The sequence below is a fragment of the Ylistrum balloti genome, unplaced genomic scaffold (assembly GCF_031769215.1).
Source record: "Ylistrum balloti isolate Yb309-2 unplaced genomic scaffold, AGI_CSIRO_Ybal_v1 Utg369686, whole genome shotgun sequence".
NCBI lineage: Eukaryota > Metazoa > Mollusca > Bivalvia > Pectinida > Pectinidae > Ylistrum > Ylistrum balloti.
The window spans coordinates 380,247-402,381 of NW_026781924.1; the positions used below are offsets into that span (position 1 = coordinate 380,247).

The window sequence follows — 22,135 nt, forward strand, 5'->3', positions numbered from 1 at the left end:
AATTTGTGCCCTAAACTAGAAATATGTGTGCATAATTTTTTCTGCTATTGAACATTGTTCAACATGCTGTGAAATCTGGTTTTAAGGAACTGAATCCAGGTGGTAATTATGACATGTAATTTTTCATCGTTTAGAATGTCATGTGTTAATGATTATGTACACAATAAATTGGTATGTAAGGACTTTGCATTTGTCTGTATTTCTTTAATCATATGAAAAATAATTCAAACTAGATATTCTTTATTTTTCAACAATTTTACAAGCACATATAAATATATTCAGGTTTCATGAAAATTTGAATATATTTGCTAGCTCAAATTTTCCTTGTAAAACATTATCAAAATTTTATTAGGCTACTCCACACAACTTGTCAGAGTAACACTAGGCCTATTTGGCCTGCTTTACTACTCTGAAAAGAGAAGACTTTCTCAGTAAAGTCAATTTCATGAAATTTGAAAGTGATTTGCAAGTGGTCAAGGTCCCTTGCTATTTTTAGAAATATTCCTGGATGGATTCTCATTAATCTTAATATACTTGCAGAGCATATAATATTTTTGGTCAAGGTCACAATTATCGTTTTTTAGGAAATCATTGTCAACACTATAGCTTTTGAGTGCTGGTAGGGGACATGTGCTAAAGGAATACTTGGCATGCTTGTTTGAAAACACTTGCTAATTTTAAAACCTTTATCCCTGAGACATTGAAAGTGAGACAAGATCACCCATTATAACGAGTTTAGACCCTTCCACCCCAGAAGCTCAAGGTCAAACATGACACTGTTGCACATTGGTTCTTGAGAAGGAACCATCATTAGCCTTTGTAACCTTTATAGTGGGTCAAAGTAATGCATTTGAATTAACTTGAAAGCCCTCTGCTACAACTAATTACTTTTGGTTATTAACAAACTTGGATTTAAACACCCACTAACCCCAGTAGCCTTTAAAGTGGTCAAAGTCATCCATTGTAACTAACTTTAAAGCCCACTACCTCAACATACTACTGGCTAAAATAACACAGGGTTTTTAGGTCACTCGAGACCTATTGCAATTGTCTTTTGTTTGTGTGTTGTGAGTTAACAATTTTTTAATTCTCAATAACCAAAAAGCCCAGGGTCATGATATTTGGGCCAGTAGCATGCTGGGATCAAAGGCTACAAAGTTTGTTCAAATGAATTACCTTTGAACTACTTTTAAGGTCACAGAGGTCAAATGTGTTAAGATCTGCTTAACTACAAAAACAAAGTGTTATCAGTTCCGTTTAATTGAAAATTAAGTATGCATATATCAGTTCTGTTCTGTCTGCCTTAATGCTGGGACTGATGGACAGGTTCCGAGACTGTCCTTAAGACCTCAGGTGACCGTTTAGGCCCATGGGCCTCTTGATTTTTTTTTGTTTTGTGAAGTAAGGCTGTTTCATCTTATGATAGTGTGTTGCTTAGAAGTGCCACTGTTACTAGACTATGACAAACACATTACTAGTGGTTTCAACACATTTTATTTTTGCCTCACAAATGCATTAAGAATATATACATGTGTGAATATATACATTTGTTTAATTTCTCAACATTGAAATTATAACTTTACAACTCATACTGCGTAATATTTTAATAAATTTAAAGAGATTCAAGTGTGCTTTTATTGAAAGAAACTAGAGAGAAAAAAACATACCAAAGAAAATAACAGTAGAACAAAGTGAAAATTTGTCTTTAAAGTAAAAGTACATCTCTGTACCTTTTTTTTCCTTTTCTTTTTTTGGCTTCATACCAAGTGGTTAATTCCAGTTTTGGAGAATTTCTTTATTGAAATAGTATCAATATAATTGTTCAAATCTGGCTGCATTGTGATGGATTTGTTCTTACAAATAAAAAAAAATTATGCTTTGTTCTTAAACTTGTACTCCAGCTTTTGTTTTTTCAAACTTCAGCTGAAAATTACTTTTTGAGATTTGTCATTAAAAATGAAGATAAAAAACTTTTTATTTCATTCATTTAATTTTACCACAATCACTCAAGTTAAATATATGGAACATGTTATATATGGTTTTATATCAATTCTTGTTAATCTAATCAGTACATGTAGTGAATGTACAACACAGGAGTAACAGCTAATGCCACATCTCCAGCAAATAATGAAGAAAAATCCACTTAACAGTTATAAGTTTTCTGGTTAAACATATAGGGTAACATCATCATTATGAGAAAATAACAAAAAATGTATGAGCATTTGTTTAGAGATTCAATATGAGTTATAATCTGGGAGATCAGGGAAGATTAAAAAAAAAAGTCACATTTAAATACTAAATTATTAAAAAAAATAAGCACTTCTGTGACATATTTTGTAAAAATGCTCTTCACACTGGTAAACTTAACAATAACTAATAATGTTGTCCCATTATCAAAGTTTTTAACATGTTTATCTAATGGTAATTAATAGGTCCTGTATTGAAGGCAGTTAACTAGAAATACCAGCTGGTGGCCTGAAATACCAGCCAGTGGCCTGCGAGGCTTGCTTTTCACCCAAGTTACCTGATATGGTTGATTTTTCCTCCTTTTTAACATTACTAAATGTTATTAAACTAACCTCTTTGACCACGCCCCTCAATCTTAAGTGTTGGTCAGTGTCAAAGTTCACATGCAGCCAAACTGCAAAATTTTATTTATTTCCAATGGTGTGGTTTGTTTATATCAACCATAGTAAATTGTATACCCTCCCAATGAGGATGAGGATGCAGGATCTAGGTATAATGAAATCCATTATTTATGTGATGAAGTACAATTCCTTCCATAAAGAGTGTTTAGTTCTAATATATCTTGGTCTAAAAAATATTTCTTAGCCCATGTGACACCAAATGACCCTTGTTCATTAGTGCCCTGGGTATGGGGGTTCATATCCAAGGTTTTGCTTCATTTTTGACCGGGGAAGGTTTCTATGAAATTCTACATCAAAATATGTTCAAGATTTTTTGAAAAGTGAAAAAAAAAAGTCAAATGTTTACCACCAACTAAAGAAAAGGCCAAATGCAAAAGTTCTTGGAGACTCTTTGTCCTGCAATAAAACTCCCCAACATTACATAAACCAGTTACTCTGCCTCTAGACTGGATTCATTCAGCCTCATTAGTTTCCAAAACTATCATCATTTGATTAAGTATATAGTAACCATCCCAGTGTTCACCCAATTTAACTGATTACAAAATATATGCCCTGGTATATCACAACCACACCTTTGAGCTTTTAATCAATACATACTATGTTTAACTATATTGTGTAACAAACGTGTCAAAACGCCATACTTGAGTGACTTTTTTTTTTCTCGTTTGATGAAATCAATCCACCTCAACTCCCAAATATGTATATATATCCATTTGATAAATCACATTCTACAACAATTTTGGTGTAAGGCCTTCATGGAAAGAATGTCGCAGTGAAGAACTTGCATTCTTCAGTTCAACAATATTAGTGATATATATTTTGTTTCTATTTTTTTTACAGGTGGAATGTGGTTAATTGTCAAATTCCTGGTATAAAACCAATTCTGTTTAATTAAAATGATGAAAATGTGATTTTCTTGAGTATCGTCTCTTTGCACATTCTAAAAAATGTTCACTTTAATTCACTGTCAATGTTTTTAAGGGATTTTTTGTACCTGAAATGAAACAAACAGATTTTAAGATGGTTATACACATGTGAGACTTTTAATATCCATCAATCAATGAAACTGTTGTCTGATTTGCCTTACACAAATTTCATATTGAAAATTTTGATTACTGATCTAGTAATTTATTGAAATTAGAAATATCTAATGAAATTAGAAATATTTATTGAAATTCAAAATATTTCTTTGACAGCTATTCCTTTCACCAGATCAATAGTTAGAGGCTTAAAACGTAAATAAACTTTAAAAAAAATATGAATTTCAAATGATACCCACATGTAGATTCTGGAGAGCTGCAGAATACCTGTAGCACCCACAAATATATTTACAAAGAAGAGGTTGTAATTCTTGGGGATGATAACTAGAGAGTACCTGGCCCATATAATACCTGTATGTAATAAAATCAAGAGAAAAACTTCATATCAAGTCGCATAAATAATGGTTTGCTTCATAAATCATTTCAAGATCAACTTGTGTGATGTGCTATTCTTAGAAATAAGATGCTAGGAAAATTTTTAATTATATACGAATGACAATGCAGTCATTTAGTGCAGGTATCTCAACCTTATTAGTTATGCTCAAAAAATAATTACCATGAAGAATCCATGGGGGCACAAAGAGCAAAATACTGAACATTTTGATAATTTGAGATAAAAAATAGTCTTTTACAGAATTTAGTCATGTATAAAGCCAATAAGTGGATCAAAAATAGTTTTTTTTAATCATGTTAAAAATTAAAGGCAGAAACTTCTTGCATTTACCTGTGGCTGCTAAGGCACCAGACTGAAATGTACTGAGTTTTTCAGCAGGACGGGCTATGTCACCAATTCCAGCAATCACAAGAGCCTGACACAAACAAACAAAAAACTGAATAGGACTGGTATGTAATGTCAAACCTTCCTTCATCTAGGCTCAGTGGTGTCCTTAGGCAATATAAAATTAATGTTATTGGTTCTCTCTGAAAAATTGTTTTGAAAGAACCGCAAATCACTTTGTTTCCATTTATATACTGGAAAAAAGGCTAATCTATAAGGGGTTCCTTCTTAAGACTCATTTTTATCGGACATTTAATGATGTCCCTCAACAAGGACATTGTCAAACATCGGATATAAATGAGTCAAGGAGAAATCCCATCATATCTACTGGCAATGAAATACGATAAACTTTCCTCTTAAAATGTGCACATTACTATGATACATAATGAAAGTCCTGTTTATGTCCTGTTTTTGCTGATTTATCAAAGCTTTATAACCTAAACATTAGCAGTAAGTTAGCACTTACCCATTTGAATGATGGAGCCCAGAAGAATATTGTTTTTGGACCTGAAATAACGAAACAAAAGCCGTTTGGAAAATATACATGTAAGTATATATGTATGTTATTATTTGACATGAGTATCGATACTATTAAGCATATGTACAGCACTATATACATATACCTACACATTTTGATAAAGATTGAGCTTCAGATATGTAAATCAAAATTCAAAAGGCAGACTACTCTTTAATTATGAACATTTAAAATTCGTCATTTTAGGTTACAAATGCCTATAGCTGTTCAACAGATTTTTTTTTTTTTAAAGGGGGGGGGGAGAGAAGTTGTTTTGTTGTCCTGAACAAAGCCTGCCCCTGACATTGAGCCATAAGTTCCATGATAGCCCTCTGGTCTATAGCAGGATAAACGAGGTAAATATTTCTTTTCAATGCAATAGAGACGGTCGGCGTCATGGATCGCGAAGGTCAAAAATTACGGGTAGATTATCATTTAAATGTTCCATTTGAAATCAAATGCAAATGACACTATGATTACAAGTCACCTGCTGGATGGTTCCATGTATCGGCAAAGCGAGCAGGGACAACCCTGTCCCCCAAAGAAACGGCCGTACGATAAATCACTGACAAACCCTTCATGTCCCGTTTCTTGTATTTTGATCGCCTCAGACATTCCGAATAGAGGATGGTGGTTAAACCAGTTGTTCCAGTTTTGAAATTTAGTACATTTTTCTAAATTATGACACTATCGAAAATAAACATATTAGTTTTTAAAATTAAGTTTAAGTGTACTTTCGGACATAGGCAGAAACATCCTGACCCTAGAAACGTTTGCAATAAGTTTTCGATCAGCTATTATTTGACAAATTTCGCTTGGCCTCAGTAAAGAAGGCGCGCCACTTATCAATTCCTTCGGAATCTTTCGGAAATTATTCATTCGAGTAATCTACGATACCGAAAGGAGTGGGACATTCTGCAAGCTCTAAATTGTTTAGCCTAAAGGAAGAGCTCCCATTCGAAGACCGATTTCCTGATACGGGTAAATTAAAACAGTTTTATTATGAGACACATGAAAAGATCACAAAAATAGACTCTGCTGATTGATTGTAAATTCAGTGGTTATCATGGGACAGCTGAAGATAGAAAAAAAAATCAAATATTTGCCTACTTTCACTTTAAGCTTGTTATTTATGGGTAACCATATATACCTGCTTAGTTAAATACGTAGTGCCTGCCGAGTCATTGGAAAAATAATGACGTCCGTTACATTTTTTTCTTTCTCATACCATGTAACATTTGTTTCACCCTGTGGCCTTGTCAAATTTTGTTTCTTTAGTAGGAGAAGAGGAGAAAAAAAAGAGACCGGAGAGATTCGGAATTGAAACCAGAGGCCACAGTGAGATGTAGATGACTAAGCCACTTGATGCCGCTGATCGAGTTGTCGATGTCTGAGTCCCTCTATTTTCCTCCCTCACGTTGTCTAAATGTTCAACTCTAAATAATGATATAAAAACACAGGTTCGCATATTCTGAGACAAACTTCCACATTACAAGATTTTGATGGGTGATATGTGATGACATACTTTGTACCTCTTGAGAGTTATATATTGTATCGCATCACATGTAATACTTATACATTTACAAAGACAGGCTATATATAATGTTGGTACCGTGTAGAAATCATTTTGATCACCATATGGAGTGGGTAAATGTAGTAAGAAAAATATAACCTGAAAAGTCAACAGTCAAAAACAAATTGTATCGTGTATATTCATAACATAAAAGGCAAAGCACCTATGAATCTCTCATCTAACACTCCATATCTGCTTAAAAATATTTACTTGTATATATTACCTTTTATATGACTTTTTTAAAAACGAAACAGATTTATGTTCAGGAATGTAGTGTAATTGAATGATGAAAGCAGTTAATTTCAAAGTCATTTGTTGTATTTGACTTTTTTTTAAAATTTATATTTACACAATTTTAAACTATTTATAAAATTTTGTTTCAGAAATCATCAGAAAAATGAGCAATCCTTCATCCACAAAGATTGATCCCCTTCTTCATATGTGTGTGAGGTACTGTGCTAATAACATAGACACCCTCACAAGATCAGCAGTGAGAAATTCAAAAGATGAAGGAGACACAGACTTCTGCACAAATTTTTCAGGGATGCCATCCTTTCCAATGAACTTATCAAACATGTTGTTTATTTACATAGAGAGATATCTAGGGACTAAGAACAAGGCCAAATTTATTAAGCTGTTGTCATTGTTCGGCGATCCAAACAAGACACCATTAAGACGAATGTTTCTGCAACAAGAACATACATTGTGTGGCTCCCTTCCACCATCTGTCTTTGACCAGCCGATACAGTACTTAGATCTCTGCTATTGCCAGTTCTGCAACGATTTAAACAACACAAAGTCTGACTCTTTTCCTGCTTTTCACAAATTGTGTAATTCTTTAAAGGTTATACGTATCTCTTTTAGTCCAAATTGCAGGTTAGAGCATGACGAAGACAGTACAAACATCCTCTCAGGCGTGAATGAGGAGTTCAATCAGCCAGAGAAAGACACAGTCGTTACTGATGCTGCAAAAGTGGATGAATACAATGTCACAGCTTTAGGTTATCTCCGATTCCCTGCATTAACACACTATACTTTGAATGTCCACACAGAATCATCAATGCAAGCTGAAACTGTCATATCGTTTACCAAGTGTTTCTTTAAAGTTACTGGTACAACATTTAATCGTCTGACACATCTAAACCTGTTTGGACTTGGTTTAACAGAGAATGACCTTGATTTCCTGGAGGATATCCCAACATTGACCTCATTGGGGCTGTCTGGACACCAGATTAAAGATGTAGTTACTGGTCTTGGACAAATCGCGAAAGCTGAAAACCTACGGTAAATCACTTATGTTTGGCTTTTTATTGCTGCTATTGCTTTAATTATATTTGCAAGTATTTTCAAATGAAAAGACTGGTTTAATGATATTCACAGAATTAAAATTGTGTTTTGTTATGAGAAGAAATTCAAGTGAGTTTTGTAACTAATATACCTTGGACTGTCCAATGGTGCAGTGGTTTTGTACTACCCTTTCACTTCAGTGACTAGGATTTCATTCCCTGATTAGGTGTGAAAAGTCACAACCCCTGGGTACTCTGGTTTCTTCCCACAGTAAAACTCCTTACACCTCTCTCAAGATCAACAGTGATTAATATATCTGGATATAAGTGTAACAGAGGTCATTATTTAGTTCAATGCCTCCTCCCAGGGCCCCTGGCGTACTAGTCTGACGCTCAACCAATCGAGCTAAAGCGAAGTTCTCTCTAGCCGAGTGGTATATTGCGGCTAGTATTTTAACAGGGTTACAGAAGTTAACATACTTGATTTGATAAAGTGACATTTTAAGGCATTATAACTTTTTCACAAATTGGCGCAATGATGAATTTAGGCATTCACATTAATTGTTATATAAACAACATACAAAAGCTGCAATTAGTTCAATCATAATTTAGCATGTTCATTGGTCAAGATTAAAGGTCAAAGGTCACCTTTGTATACTTTTGAAATAAAAAACTTGCATTCAAGGCATCTCATGAACCCCTGAACAGTTTTAGTTCATATTCACACCATATCATCACCATATCAATTTTTAAGGTCATAAGTCAAGGTTAAAAGTCAAAGGTCAGTGTTGACCACTTTTGAAATAAAAAGCTTTTGCCTTACTAGATTAGCCCTTCAATGATTTGGATCATAATAAAAAGATGAGGGATGGAGATTCAAATGTCCAGGTGTAAATATACACATCCTTTCTTTTTCCCTGCAGTCACCTAGATATATCAGCAATTGTGGAAGAGCCAAGGATGTATGAAGCCCCAGAGGAGAGTATGAATGAGCTTTTAAATAGCCTGCCCTCATTGACTTCACTTGACATTTCCGGGACAAACCTGGCAGGAGTGAAGATGGAAAACAAACAAAAAGATCAGGCCAAGCAGCAATGGTTAAGGAACATTGGTTTTCATATCCTATACATTTTTGACAATAAGAAAGGTTTTGAATAGCTCATAGATTTGCATGAAGTTGATACTGTATACTATTTTACCATGAGATTTGTAGTCAGAGGTGGATTGGTATTTGCAAATGATTCTTTTGATAGATAATATTAAGACTGATAAATGATTCTTTTGATAGATAATATTAAGACTGATAAATGATTCTTTTGATAGATAATATTAAGACTGATAAATGATTCTTTTGATAGATAATATTAAGATTCATAAATGATTCTTTCGATAGATAATATTAAGGTTGATAAATGATTCTTTCGATAGATAATGATAATATTAAGATTGATAAATGATTCTTTCGATAGATAATATTAAGACTGATAAATGATTCTTTCGATAGATAATATTAAGATTGATAAATGATTCTTTCGATAGATAATATTAAGATTGATAAATGATTCTTTCGATAGATAATATTAAGATTGATAAATGATTCTTTCGATAGATAATATTAAGATTGATAAATGATTCTTTTGATAGATAATGTTAAGATTGATAAATGATTCTTTCGATAGATAATATTAAGACTGATAAATGATTCTTTCGATAGATAATATTAAGATTGATAAATGATTCTTTCGATAGATGACATTAAGATTGATAAATGATTCTTTCGATAGATGACATTAAGATTGATAAATGATTCTTTCGATAGATGATATTAAGATTGATAAATGATTCTTTCGATAGATGATATTAAGATTGATAAATGATTCTTTCGATAGATGATATTAAGATTGATAAATGATTCTTTCGATAATATTAAGGTTGAGATGATATTAAGATTGATGGCAATGATTCATTCCATTAGTTTGATATAAAAAAAAATTATGAACTTCATGTACAAGAGTATGTTTAAAAAAACAGTAATTGCATATATATATATAATTCAGATGAAAACATTAATTGCATCTAAATTCAGGTCATGGAAGGTTACACCGGTGACTTCCATTACAACATTACTAAATGGTATATTAAATGTAAGCTGCCAGTTTGATAAAACTGAAAAAACTGAAGTCCAGATTCAAATTCAGGACCTAAAAATTCTGTAGTATAAGTTGACAAAGCTGCACGATCACATTGACTGACCAAGATGTTTTCACTGGTTATAATGGACCATGGCATTCAGTATCATTTTCACTTTTAAAACATTCTACATGACTTGGTATAAATTTCTGTATTAGCAATTACTGATTTAAAATTTTATTTTTTATTTTTTTTGGATAAATTATTTTTGTTTAAATTTTCATTCCAGGGTTGAAAAGACAATAAGTCAAAGTTTTGGGTACAGAAAGTTTTCTTTCCTGGGCTTATGTAATTGTTCTGAGCTTCCATTTTCATGGGAGAACGTACCAGCTGAAGAGGTGAGATATAACGACATTGAAAACGTTTTTAACTGCCAGGGTCATCAAAATCACTTGTGTCATTTTAAAATGGTGGAATAGGCTCGTTAATTAATTATGGAAATTGATTGCCTAAATTGATGTTTGAAACAAAGCCAAAATAATGATTTCACTCCTTCAGATTTTGGTGGTTATTAGTCAAGGTTGAATGCTTGTACTTGATGACTTTTGAAATGAAAAACTTGTATACATGTTATTTCATGAGAAGCCAAACCCACCGTTCACATAAGTGGTATAATATAACAATGTATTCCTTGTTTATCCACAGTTTACCTGTTTAGCAAAATTTGAGAATGTGGTGCTGGCCATGGAGGTTTACAAAAATAATACTGGGATGCTGCAACCTGTCATACATGCACTTCAATGGTTTATCAACAGCTCCATGTCTGACCAACAGATAAATAAAATAAAGGTTTATATTTTGTTACATGTTATACAATATATTTAGCATTCTTATTAAGATGAATACTTCCCATTGTGCTGTGTGTGGTCTATTATCTGTAACATTCAACTTAAAACTTCTCCTCCAAATTACTTTACAGAATTCAACCAAATTTTGACATTAGACATCTGAGAAATTAGACCATGATGACCAGATTTGTTTTTTTCATTAGTAATTAAAAAACATATGGTCTTATCAACATGGAAAGCATGGCCAACATTAGTCTGATAATCTGATTTCATTCATTTTATCTTTCAGCTCACCATAGACACAAACACTATCGTATTGATTGAATGTTTACTGAAGGTGATCCATCTGCATCCTAACATTGACACAATCCAGAGAGACAGCTGGTAAGTGAAGAAAGACAGCTTGATATTAAGTCAGGAGTGTTAGATAGCTAAATCATGAATCAGGACAGTCAGACAGCCTGATCTAAAGTCAAGACAGACTTTGTTTGAGACATGCAGACAGAGAGCTTGATGGTAAGACAGGACAGACAAACAGTTGGATGATAAGACTGGACAGACTTACAGTTGGATGGTAAGACTGGACAGACTCACAGTTGGATGGTAAGACTGGACAGACTTACAGGGTGATGTTAAGACTGGACAGACTTACAGGGTGATGTTAAGACTGGACAGACTTACAGTTGGATGGTAAGACTGGACAGACTAACAGTTGGATGGTAAGACTGGACAGACTTACAGGGTGATGTTAAGACTGGACAGACTTACAGTTGGATGGTAAGACTGGACAGAAAAGCAGTTGGATGGTAAGACTGGACAGACTAACAGTTGGATGGTAAGACTGGACAGACTTACAGGGTGATGTTAAGACTGGACTGACTTACAGTTGTTTGGTAAGACTGGACAGACTAACAATTGGTTGGTATGACTGGACAGACTAACAGCTGAATGGTATGACTGGACAGACTAACAATTGGATGGTATGACTGGACAGACTAACAGCTGAATGTTAAGACTGGACAGACTAACAGTTGGATGGTATGACTGGACAGACTACCAGCTGAATGGTATGACTGGACAGACTAACAGTTGGTTGGTATGACTGGACAGACTAACAGCTGAATGGTATGACTGGACAGACTAACAGCTGAATGGTAAGACTGGACAGACTAACAGTTAGTTGGTTAGACTGGACAGACTTGATGTTAAAGGATTCAAGACAAACATATTTGAGGATTTCAAAATTTGGAAATTTCAGCATTTACTGTGCTTATATAAGATCAATTTATTATCGTGATTTCTGTTTGAATGTAAGATATGCAATATTTGGTGAGGGAGGAAATCTTAAAAAGAAAAATAGCTTGTTTTGAATTAATAGTGTATATAATCTTAAATTCTTTTGAAAATGTGATTGATTGTATTTTTCTTTTTGAAGTGCCTGTATTGCATTGCTATTGATAAGAGACTCCCCTTCAATGAAAGATACAGCAATCAGTCTGGGGCAGTCACTGCGTGCAAAGATCCTGGAAACAACTTTATTTTGTCTGAACAATTCTTCAAATCATGTGGTAAGTTTTCTCATGAATTACAATTCTTTTGTACTGCCACCATGTGTTCACCTGAATTGAAATAATTATAATTTTTTTCTGTCACAATTTGTTTTTACAAAATGGAGAAAAATATTTTTTTTACCCTCCCCAATTTCCTGAGAAGTAAAACAAATAATTAGTAGACATCAGCTCATATTCCATTATTTTGAACTAGAATCTTGATAACTCGCCAATTTCAGATTCATTTTGTTAACTGAATTTTCCGTTGAATTGTCCATACTGTATAGAAGAAACAATTGTCCTGGGTCTCTTCCAACTTAGCATAAAAGTGATTGCTTTTGCCCAGTGTAATAATTGTTCTGAAAACATATAAAGATATATACTTCTGCTTAAAACTTGTATCAGGGTGAAGCAAAAGGCATCAAAACTTAATCAGTAATAGTCACATTCCTTATAGTCATTACTCATGAACTCTGTAATATTGTTTTGTAGACCCTTAGCTGTTGTCTTAGGATCCTATTGAAGTTGAAACTGCCACATGATGCTGTGAGTAAAATTTTGTTCTGTCTAATTTTCTTAAGTGTTGTTAAATAATTAATGTTTAGTGATTTGAAAAATGAGCAGTCGGAGGGGGAATACTGATATTATCCTTTTCTGAATGTCTGGTTGTTTGGTTGTTTAGATGAGTTGATGTCTCTTGTTTGTAAATCTAACCTGTAAAACCCATCCTAAACTTGTGAATCAATTTTAATGAAACTGTAGATGTGCATGCAGGTTTTAGTTTTTCAGTGGGGGGCATGGAGGCATGTAGCGTTGCCTATGTCTGTCCCATCCCGTCGTGTCACGTCCTGCTTGATTCAATGCAACTGGTCAAACTTTATGCAAAGGTCAATTATAATCATACTTTGGACATCATTTTGTTACAGGGGCCCATGGTCAAGGCCAAGGTCAACCTTGCTATATATAGAAATACTTTGGGAGATGGAGGGTGGCATTTATGTCTTACAGACATTTTCCATTTTCGCAGATATTTTGATTGCCATGGTAATCAGGTCACTATACACAAGTTTTCGTGTATTGGACTGTAACTCTTCAGTATGAAAATCAATTGAAACTGATCTAAGCTTATAAAGTGACCTATCAGTTGCTTCCAGAACTATTACTATAGGAAATGTAAGGAAAGGTTTAAATTGACATAATGTCACACTATGATGAACATTAATAAATAAGAGTTTTGAAGAATTGTGATTACAATGGTACCATTGTATGTTATTTGGTTACCATGGTAACCAAATAAGACTTATGTTTATACTGATCTTGCCCAGACTTTACCGAAACATGGAAACAATTTTAAAGGAAACTTTACAGAAATATTTTGGTCCAAACTTAGATGTGTATGCATTTTCCTTCTATCTGTCTCTTATTTTTTGTTAACAATTTTTGTTGTCTTTGTAACCTGTCATTATACATATGTATCTGTGTGATGGCCCACCATAGCTCATAAGCCCTTGCAACTCTTTTATTCAAACTTAGTCAAATTATGCAATTTATCACTACTGTCTGGTAAAAATTGAGGTATTGTCTGATCAAGCTGTGCATAGGATGGCAGATACATTCATTGGACCAAAATATTGGTATTCCTTTGGTTGGCATTGAGAAGAAGACATATTGGCATCTGGGGGAGAGTTTTTATTAGTTATTCTCAGGATGGCAGTTCTCAATCTCAGTTGCAATCTTAACAAGGAGAAGTGCAGTGCACCAGAACCATCACTGTCTTTTGCACATTTTAGGAGTTAATGCCCTTTGTTATTTTTCATCCTTAAACATTGTCTAGAGCATTACACTAAAACTATTAGTGGTATCAACTTGAAACTCCTTAGGTAGATAGATCTCAACAAGGAGAAGGAGTGCAGTGCACAAAAATCATAACTCTCCTGCTGTCTTTTGTTATTTTTCATACTTAAATTTTGTTCCATTCAGGGAGCATCACCCATCTCAGACTGCCATTGTATCAGTTAGTGGTTAGAATCAGCACTAACTATCTCTGGAAAGATTTTTGAAAAGAAGAATGAGAGGATGTGAAAGCTATTCATCTTGGCATTGTTTGCATTTTGAAGGATCAACACATCAAAAAAAAATAGAAATTTTGAGTTGTTTCCGTCTTCAGCGTCTTCTCTAACAAAAGTCAGTAATGTCAAACTAGAAGTATGTCTACTTTCAGGAGCAGAATATGTACATAAAATATGAAGGGACAGACCAGAGCTACTTAACTTCCAATCCTATATATAATATTCTTGAAAAATAGTCACTTGACACAGTTCTCTATATTAGAATCAAGGAATATAGCCCTGAACTATGACAAAGAACTTAGCTTTGGTGTACATGTATATAAAGATTTATCTTCATTTTTCAGAAATACTGCTATAGCATGAAACGGTACATGAAGTGTGTGATGGAGAAGTTCTGTAGTTCAGACAATCATAGCTATGTTAGCCAAACACTGGAAACCTATGCCATCCACCTGATGAGGATAGCTATTTACTATGGTGACTACGAGTCCAGGGACTTTCTGGGGCAACAAGGCTTCATAGAGGTAAATTATGGACAAACAAAGTCTTCTCATTATCAAAGAAATCTGAATATTGGCCTCTTATTTTCATACAAAAAGTGTTAACTATGTCCTCCTCTCATGTCCCAATGCGTCCCATCCTGTCACATCCAGATCATTGTCACATATTGAGAAGCTCTCTACAGATGTTCATATTTACCACATAGTACCCTAACATCAAGTTCTACTCCCTATCTTATGAAGGTTGTCATTGGTCAAGGTTAAAGGTTTTAATGTCCTATTTAACAACTTCTGTAGATTCATCATATAATGTTGTTTATACGCATGGGAGCAAGGACATTCCTTAACAAACATTTTGTAAATGAAGTTATTGAGCCAGGATGACCTATAGTCATTGTGTTTTGTCAGTCGTCATGTGCCGTCCACCCCTGTGTAAACTTTCCATTTGAATGACTTCTTTTCAATAACCAGAAAGCTCGGGGCACTGATATTGAGCCTGTAGTATGATTGGATGAAGGGCTGCCAAGTTTGTTAATATAAATGACCTTGACCTGCTTTCAAGGTCACAGGGGTCAAATATGTTAAAATATTAAACAACTTCTCAATAACCAAAAGGCCCAGGGTGCTGATATTGAGCCTGTAGCATGATGGGATGAAGGGCTACCAAGTTTGTTCACCTTGACCTACTGTCAAGGTCACAAGGATCAAAGGAGTTGAAATGCATAAGCAACTTCTTCTCAGTAATCAGAAGGCTAGGGGTCTTGATACTGGGCCTGTAGCATTTTTCTTCAACAAGCAATATGTGTAACGGCAATTGTGTAGTGCATGTATAAAGAATATGATTTCAAGTTTGCAGAAAAAATCTTTATGAAGCTGTAGAGTGGTTTAGCAATTTATTTTAGGCCTATTTGACCTCTTTCATAAGTAGGTCTTTATAGTCAGATGACCCTCAAGTCCAATGGGCCTCTTGTTTATTTTTAGTTCCTTTTGTCGGTGGCGAGAAGAAAGACCAGCCACTGTACACACCTAGCATGGCAGTGCCTCTGGGGACTAACAGGTGAGGTAAAGGACACAAGGTCAAAGTTCATACAAGCCTGACATTACTATCCTATATGGTTAGCAGAGTTTCCATCAAATGTAACTAAAAAATGAACACATCTTATCTTTGTGCTGGAAATTATATTTCTTGGAAGTTGAAGTCTTGCTGATTACAAAATAAACCAAGAGATTAAGATCTGGTCATAGTACAATCATCAAGTCAAAGATTAGCTGATTTGTCACAAATAAACAGCTTTTGTAAGGCACTACATCACCAGTTCTGAAGGTGCTGATTGGCATACTGTATATATTTACATGTAAGGAAAGGTGTGGAAAGGTAAAAGATATTATTTTTATATTTTATTAATTAAAATCTAATTAAATGAATGTTAATGGACATATTATTGGTTAATTTACAAAAAATAAACTGAAATGATTTATAAAACAATCAGTTAATTTTACAAATTAATTGTTTTGGCGATATATTTCCTTTGCAGATGAAGTGCCTTCCAATTGTATGAGGTTATTGGCTGTGCCAGATGCCTTGGAATTATACCTGGAATGTTTGAAGGTAAAACCATATATTGTAACATAAATAAGCGTTTGGGCTCATAGTAGTTCACCATAAAATCTATATTGACACCCACTATATTTTGACTGATGCTAGTTCTAAACCACTTTTTTGTGTTAGAATTGTAAATATTCATGCGTGACTGTTTGTTTATCATTAAGTTTTATAGTTCTTCTGTAGCAGAGAAACTAATTTTTTTTCAGTAATGAAATAAATGGTTTTTTTTCTAGGGTAAACAACAAGGGGATTCATTTGTTCGAGGTCTGCTTGGGGTCATGGTAAGAAGCGTTGATTTAAGTATGACTTTTTTCACTTCCTACAGGAAATATTTACAGCCCTTGATCTTGTTTATAATTTAAGTTCATTTATTGCCGACAGAACATAGTCAGAGATATGAAACAGGGTTCTGCCATCAATAACAACATAAAAATATCAACCTGTGAACATAACCATAATCCAAACTCTAGTTCAATAAAACTAGGGCAAAATATGAACTATTTAAAAAGTACAAGGAGAATAAGACCAGACGTTCTGAAAGAATGAGCATCTTCTGCTTCATCAATAACACCCCATGTAAATCTTGGACAATCCAACAAAGTAATGTCACATTCTCATTGGAGAACAAGGTATACAAGAACAGAACCAGCAGGCAAACTAATGAGCATCCAACACATACAAGTTCACATGGCACAAAGAAATTAAATATTTCGCCATGAGGTCACCATGATGAGTGTAAAACCTCTCCATAATTTTCCTAAATCTGCATAAACTTGGTAGAAAGAATTTATTTCATCAATGTTTATGTAATAACTGTATATAGATCTTAAATTCAATATGAAATGTTCTTTTTCTTCATACTTACACCAGATTAGGAGGAACTTTAAAATTGTAAAATAACGGGTCACTTTAATTGCTACAAGGATTGTACTAGCATCAATGGTGTAGCTATAAGGATATGCAACCTAACACAAGTGACAGATGCTGAATGTTACTAATATACATAACTTTATTCCTTATCAGGTGAAGAAGTCAAGAGTCACATACTGTATTTACTCTCAAATAATCCCCCTTTTAGCTTACTATTTTAGATAATTTTGCGAAAATGAAGAAGGTGGGGGTTTTGGGGCAGGAGGGCTTTCTAAATGTTTAATAAGTTATATATATTGACATCCATGATATCTCCTTAAGTGCATTACTGATGGATTATCTCCTAGTAACTCTGCCTTTTTTCACCATTCTCAGTTTCTTGAATACAAAATAGCTCTTCAAAGTTAAACAAATTTTATGTTATTTTTGTGTGTTGCCATAGATATATTTATCTATATATTGTGATATTTCCCATGCTATAAAGAATGAATTTACTGTATAGAACTTACTATATTGTATCTATACTGTGGTTTGTTTACAGGCAAATGTGTCCGAGGTGGCTGAGCTGAGAAAAGAGTTGCTACAAAACGAGGAACTCTTAATCATAATAAGGTAGTATTATCCAAACACATTCTTTCTTACTTTTTAGTCAGGGGATGGGCTTTTTACAGGACAAAATGCTTGGGGCCAAAACATTCACTGTGACTCAAAGTTATGGGGTGGGCTTATTACAGGACAAAATGCTTGGGGCCAAAACATTCACTGTGACTCAAAGTTATGGGGTGGGCTTATTACAGGACAAAATGCTTGGGGCCAAAACATTCACTGTGACTCAAAGTTATGGGGTGGGCTTATTACAGGACAAAATGCTTGGGGCCAAAACATTCACTGTGACTCAAAGTCAGAGGGTAAACTTATTAATTACAAGACAGTAAGCCAAGGGAACCAACACATTCCCTCTAACACAAAGTTAGGGGGTGAGTTTATTACAGGACAAACGTCTTGGGGCCAACACATTCACTGTGACTCAAAATAGGGAGGTTGGCTCTTCACAGGACAATAAGCCCAGCTCAGACTCAACGTCAGGGGATTGGTCTATTACAGGACAAAAAGAATGATAATGTTCATCCGTACAGTAAACATGTCTTATTTGCCATATTACAGTAAACAAAGTGTACTATTGTTTATGATATTAGAATTTTAACCTTACAATTCTTTGAGTTTAAATAGTACCAAGACTTAATATTGGCCTCGCAAATTTGACCAATCACATTGTGTACAGTGATACAAGGTTCAGTATCATACGAAATGGAGAATGTGTGTCTTTACATAGTAAGATTATTCAACAAAACAGGTTAAAACATGCTGAAATCAAATACTAAGGATGCTCTAAATATTTCACTCCGTCCCAATTCACTTTAGAAGTGTAGATTACAGGTTACCTTCCTGGATCAATGAGTCAAAATTTCCCATTAGTCAATCAGTTAAGTGTCTAGGAGACTTTTTTCATTACTCGTTTGTACTTTATAACAAGCACAATACAATAACACTGTAAATGGAACCATTATTTAAGTCAAATTCGATGAAGTCCCGATAATTTTGACTTCTTCAAGTCTCACTATTTATCAACCTTATTAAACTTGGTATTTCTATTGTTTTGTGAACCTGACACAGTGACTTGACAGATTCTCAAGTGATGGAGGAAGCGCTTAGTTTCCAGGCGACTTGTTTAATGGCTAACCTGGTCAGTGATGGGCCAGATGCTTGGATACTAAAAAATCCTGACCGTTCTTCTGTTCTGGCAAAGATTTCAGCTGCTGTCCACCGCTGGGATATATCTAGTAGCATGAAGACCTTGTACAGGTAGGTTAATGTCTGTACACCTATAATACTTACCTCTCGTTAAATATGTACACCTTTCTTTTTCATTAACATTGAGTTAATATGTACTCCCTTTAGAAACTGCTTTAATTATGACTTGAACATTGAAAATCCACCATTTAATCTTGAATCTTTTTCAAGGGGGAAATGTGTACGTGTATGTGCACTTATTGCACATATGCAAAAATTCCAACTATTACAAGGTTACAAGTAAAAACATGTAGTTTAACTCTCTCTTTGTTCAGAAGAATTCTTGCACATAAAGACCTAAATGTCTTCATTTTCGTTTATGACAATTTGATAAAAACATGCTGCTTTATGTACAAATTCACAATTCACAATACAGACACAATAAAGAATGTACATTGACAGTTTCAGTCCAGTAATGAAATGAAGCTAGCGTTCACAGCTGATGGGGCCTTTCAAGATTTTTTTTTCCCTTTTATACGATGCATATTTATAATTGGTGCTGTCCATACAGCAAGGTTCCATTTTGCATTGTCCCCACTCTGACATGTCACACCCTAGAAAGAAGAATGTCAATCCTCTGTTGTGTAGACCCCACAGTTTCTGCTGTATACATACAATTACATTTTTTTTCTTGAAATGCCATGGTCAGCCAAGGTGAGTAATGTTGATGCTATACTAAACCAAATTTATGAGTTATCTTATTTAATAAATAAGATAATTAAATAAGATATCAAATCTAGTAAACTAGATATCTTTTTAATAAATTAGATATATTATCTAGCAAATAAGGTATCTTTTCTAGTAAATTTGGTATGTTATCTTGTGAATTAGATACATATTCTAGTAAATTAGGTATTTTATATGGTAAATTAGGTATCAAAATTAGTAAATTAGATATCGTAAATTAGGTATCTTAATTAGTAAATTAGATATCGTAAATTAGGTATCTTAATTAGTAAATTAAGTGTCTTATCTAGTAAGTAAGGTATTATGTAAACAAATAGATATCTTATTTGATTTGGTCAAGCACTGGATCAACATATACTCCATGATTACATGACTATTTGGCCTGCCATACAATACAAATTCAAAATAACTAAGTGGGTTACTATCAATATGTAGCAGAATTCATTTTCATTGTTCGATATCTTACAGGTCTCTGTTACCGTTCTTGGAAATGGCCCAGAAAAGCCACACCCCAGAGGCTCAGCTATTGGCTATCTGGTGTATATGTAACCTCATCAAATCTAAAGGTAACATCCTCCCCTGTTTGGTTTATAACATAAGGTAGACACCTGGTAAGCAGTAACAGATAGACCTTGATAAAACAATGGATCACCATAAAGGGTTTAGAACCAACAGTCTTGTTTTTTCTCTGAATGCTTGGGACAAGGTCTGGTCCATAATAAGGGCCTTATTCATCCTCTTGGCATGTCTTAACTACATCTTGTCCATAATAAGGGCCTTAATTCATCCTCTGGGCACATTTAACCACATCTTGTCCATAATTAGGGCCTTTATTCATCCTCTAGGCATGTCTTAACCACATCTTGTCCATAATAAGGGCCTTAATTCATCCTCTAGGCATGTCTAACCACTTCTTGTCCATAATAAGGGCCTTTATTTATCCTCTGAGCACATATAATCATATGTTGTCCATGATTAGGGCCTAACTGCATAACTTCCAGCACAAGAAGCCTAATCATTCCTTTGTTAGGAATATTTCAATATCACTTGTCCACAACCTTTGAACTTGGCTTTTAATCTTGAATCATATCTTCCCATGTTTAATGTTTTACTGTAGAAAACTAATAGCTTAGGTCCTCTTATTTTGTTAGAAGCCTGTTTCACTATACAGAACTACCTAGATCTCATGGGATTTGTTTAAATCCTGTTTCAAATCAAAGATTACCCTGGGCTTTGGTGTCTCCTGGTTTTGGTTAGAAACAAATATTTAGCTAATTCCACAGAAATTTGATGTATGTACTCACATGATCAATCAATGTTGACCTTTCCAGGAAGTGTGTACTGTCAAATGTTAAAGATGGAAGGCGGTCTTCCTGTCATGGAAACCATCAGAAACGATCCGGAGACAACACAGGAAGTCCAAGAGTTAGCAGCCATGGCGATAGATCTTGTCAGCTCGAAGGACATTCCTGAAAGTGACGATACTGTGAAGAGCGCTTTGGAAATAGCTGCTTCCTCCTCTTGATTTCTCCTTTTTCTCATACGTTGATAGTTATTCTAATTTAGTTGGTTTAATAACAGTGTTGTGCAACCTTAATGTTTTGTCATATGTTATCTCCCCTGTTATGTAACTCTCTTATCTTGTAACATAATAAACCTGTTCAACGTGTTGTGTGTCACTTTAACACATTTTCTCTTTAACATGTGGTGTTGAATCGGCCTGTTAAACATCATACAAGCTGTTAATGGAAACTCTTTTTTTCCACATCTGGTCATATTCACAATTCTTTATTCGGGCATTTTGTGGCATTATATTTTTGGGAAGATACTCTTAGATTCCGAAATATTTATCAAATTTTTTTAACAGTTCGGGTACAGATATCGATACTCATATTAAAACGATCAGATGGAAGAAAGTGGAAATTTTGACAGGTAAACAGATAACATGTTTGCAGTGATTATTTTCACAGCTATACTGTACTGTAAAAACCAATGGAAACTTTGCTGATTTACAAGGTTTACTGTTGTCTTATCAACTGACTAAACAAGAATTAACACATTATCCATGTGATACTGTACGCCAAAGCATATATTGGTACATTAAGTAGCATAATGATATATAAATCTCCCAGTCACTTTTCTCCACAGGAAACAAATCATCCAGCTGTAAAATGGTAAAAGATGA

The 22,135-nt window shown here is 34.2% G+C and overlaps 2 protein-coding genes across 2 annotated transcripts; one reads left to right on the forward strand and one right to left on the reverse strand.

Annotated features, from left to right (window-relative positions):
* Nucleotides 1-1,475: 1,475 nt before the first annotated feature.
* LOC132564990 (mitochondrial pyruvate carrier 2-like) lies at nucleotides 1,476-5,577 on the reverse strand. The gene is made up of 5 exons (XM_060229597.1): nucleotides 5,468-5,577; nucleotides 4,933-4,973; nucleotides 4,413-4,497; nucleotides 3,928-4,039; nucleotides 1,476-3,642 (listed from the first exon to the last, which is right to left on the reverse strand). Exons 1-5 carry the CDS (start codon nucleotides 5,559-5,561, stop codon nucleotides 3,600-3,602), a joined length of 375 nt encoding a protein of 124 aa, XP_060085580.1. The 5' UTR covers nucleotides 5,562-5,577; the 3' UTR covers nucleotides 1,476-3,599.
* Nucleotides 5,578-5,914: 337 nt separating this feature from the next.
* Nucleotides 5,915-21,923, forward strand: LOC132565002 (protein zer-1 homolog). Its single transcript, XM_060229610.1, has 17 exons — nucleotides 5,915-5,961; nucleotides 6,259-6,440; nucleotides 6,937-7,837; nucleotides 8,763-8,936; nucleotides 10,259-10,367; nucleotides 10,675-10,818; nucleotides 11,107-11,201; nucleotides 12,253-12,385; nucleotides 12,860-12,913; nucleotides 14,781-14,960; nucleotides 15,918-15,993; nucleotides 16,472-16,545; nucleotides 16,776-16,823; nucleotides 17,954-18,024; nucleotides 19,087-19,275; nucleotides 20,419-20,516; nucleotides 21,282-21,923. The coding sequence occupies exons 3-17, from the start codon at nucleotides 6,951-6,953 to the stop codon at nucleotides 21,473-21,475; spliced, it is 2,526 nt and encodes an 841-aa protein (XP_060085593.1). The 5' UTR covers nucleotides 5,915-5,961; nucleotides 6,259-6,440; nucleotides 6,937-6,950; the 3' UTR covers nucleotides 21,476-21,923.
* Nucleotides 21,924-22,135: the final 212 nt, after the last annotated feature.

What these genes read in the sequence shown, in the direction of transcription:
- LOC132565002 (XM_060229610.1), top strand. Translation starts at nt 6,951, where the DNA reads ATGAGCAATCCTTCATCCACAAAGATTGATCCCCTTCTTCATATGTGT. An exon ending in ACAATTCTTCAAATCATGTG is followed by an intron (nt 12,386 to 12,859) that starts GTAAGTTTTCTC and finishes ATTGTTTTGTAG; the next exon opens with ACCCTTAGCTGTTGTCTTAG. An exon ending in TAACCTCATCAAATCTAAAG is followed by an intron (nt 20,517 to 21,281) that starts GTAACATCCTCC and finishes TGACCTTTCCAG; the next exon opens with GAAGTGTGTACTGTCAAATG.
- LOC132564990 (XM_060229597.1), bottom strand. Translation starts at nt 5,561, where the DNA reads ATGAAGGGTTTGTCAGTGATTTATCGTACGGCCGTTTCTTTGGGGGAC. An exon ending in GGGCTCCATCATTCAAATGG is followed by an intron (nt 4,498 to 4,932) that starts GTAAGTGCTAAC and finishes TGTTTGTGTCAG; the next exon opens with GCTCTTGTGATTGCTGGAAT. An exon ending in TGGTGCCTTAGCAGCCACAG is followed by an intron (nt 4,040 to 4,412) that starts GTAAATGCAAGA and finishes TATTACATACAG; the next exon opens with GTATTATATGGGCCAGGTAC.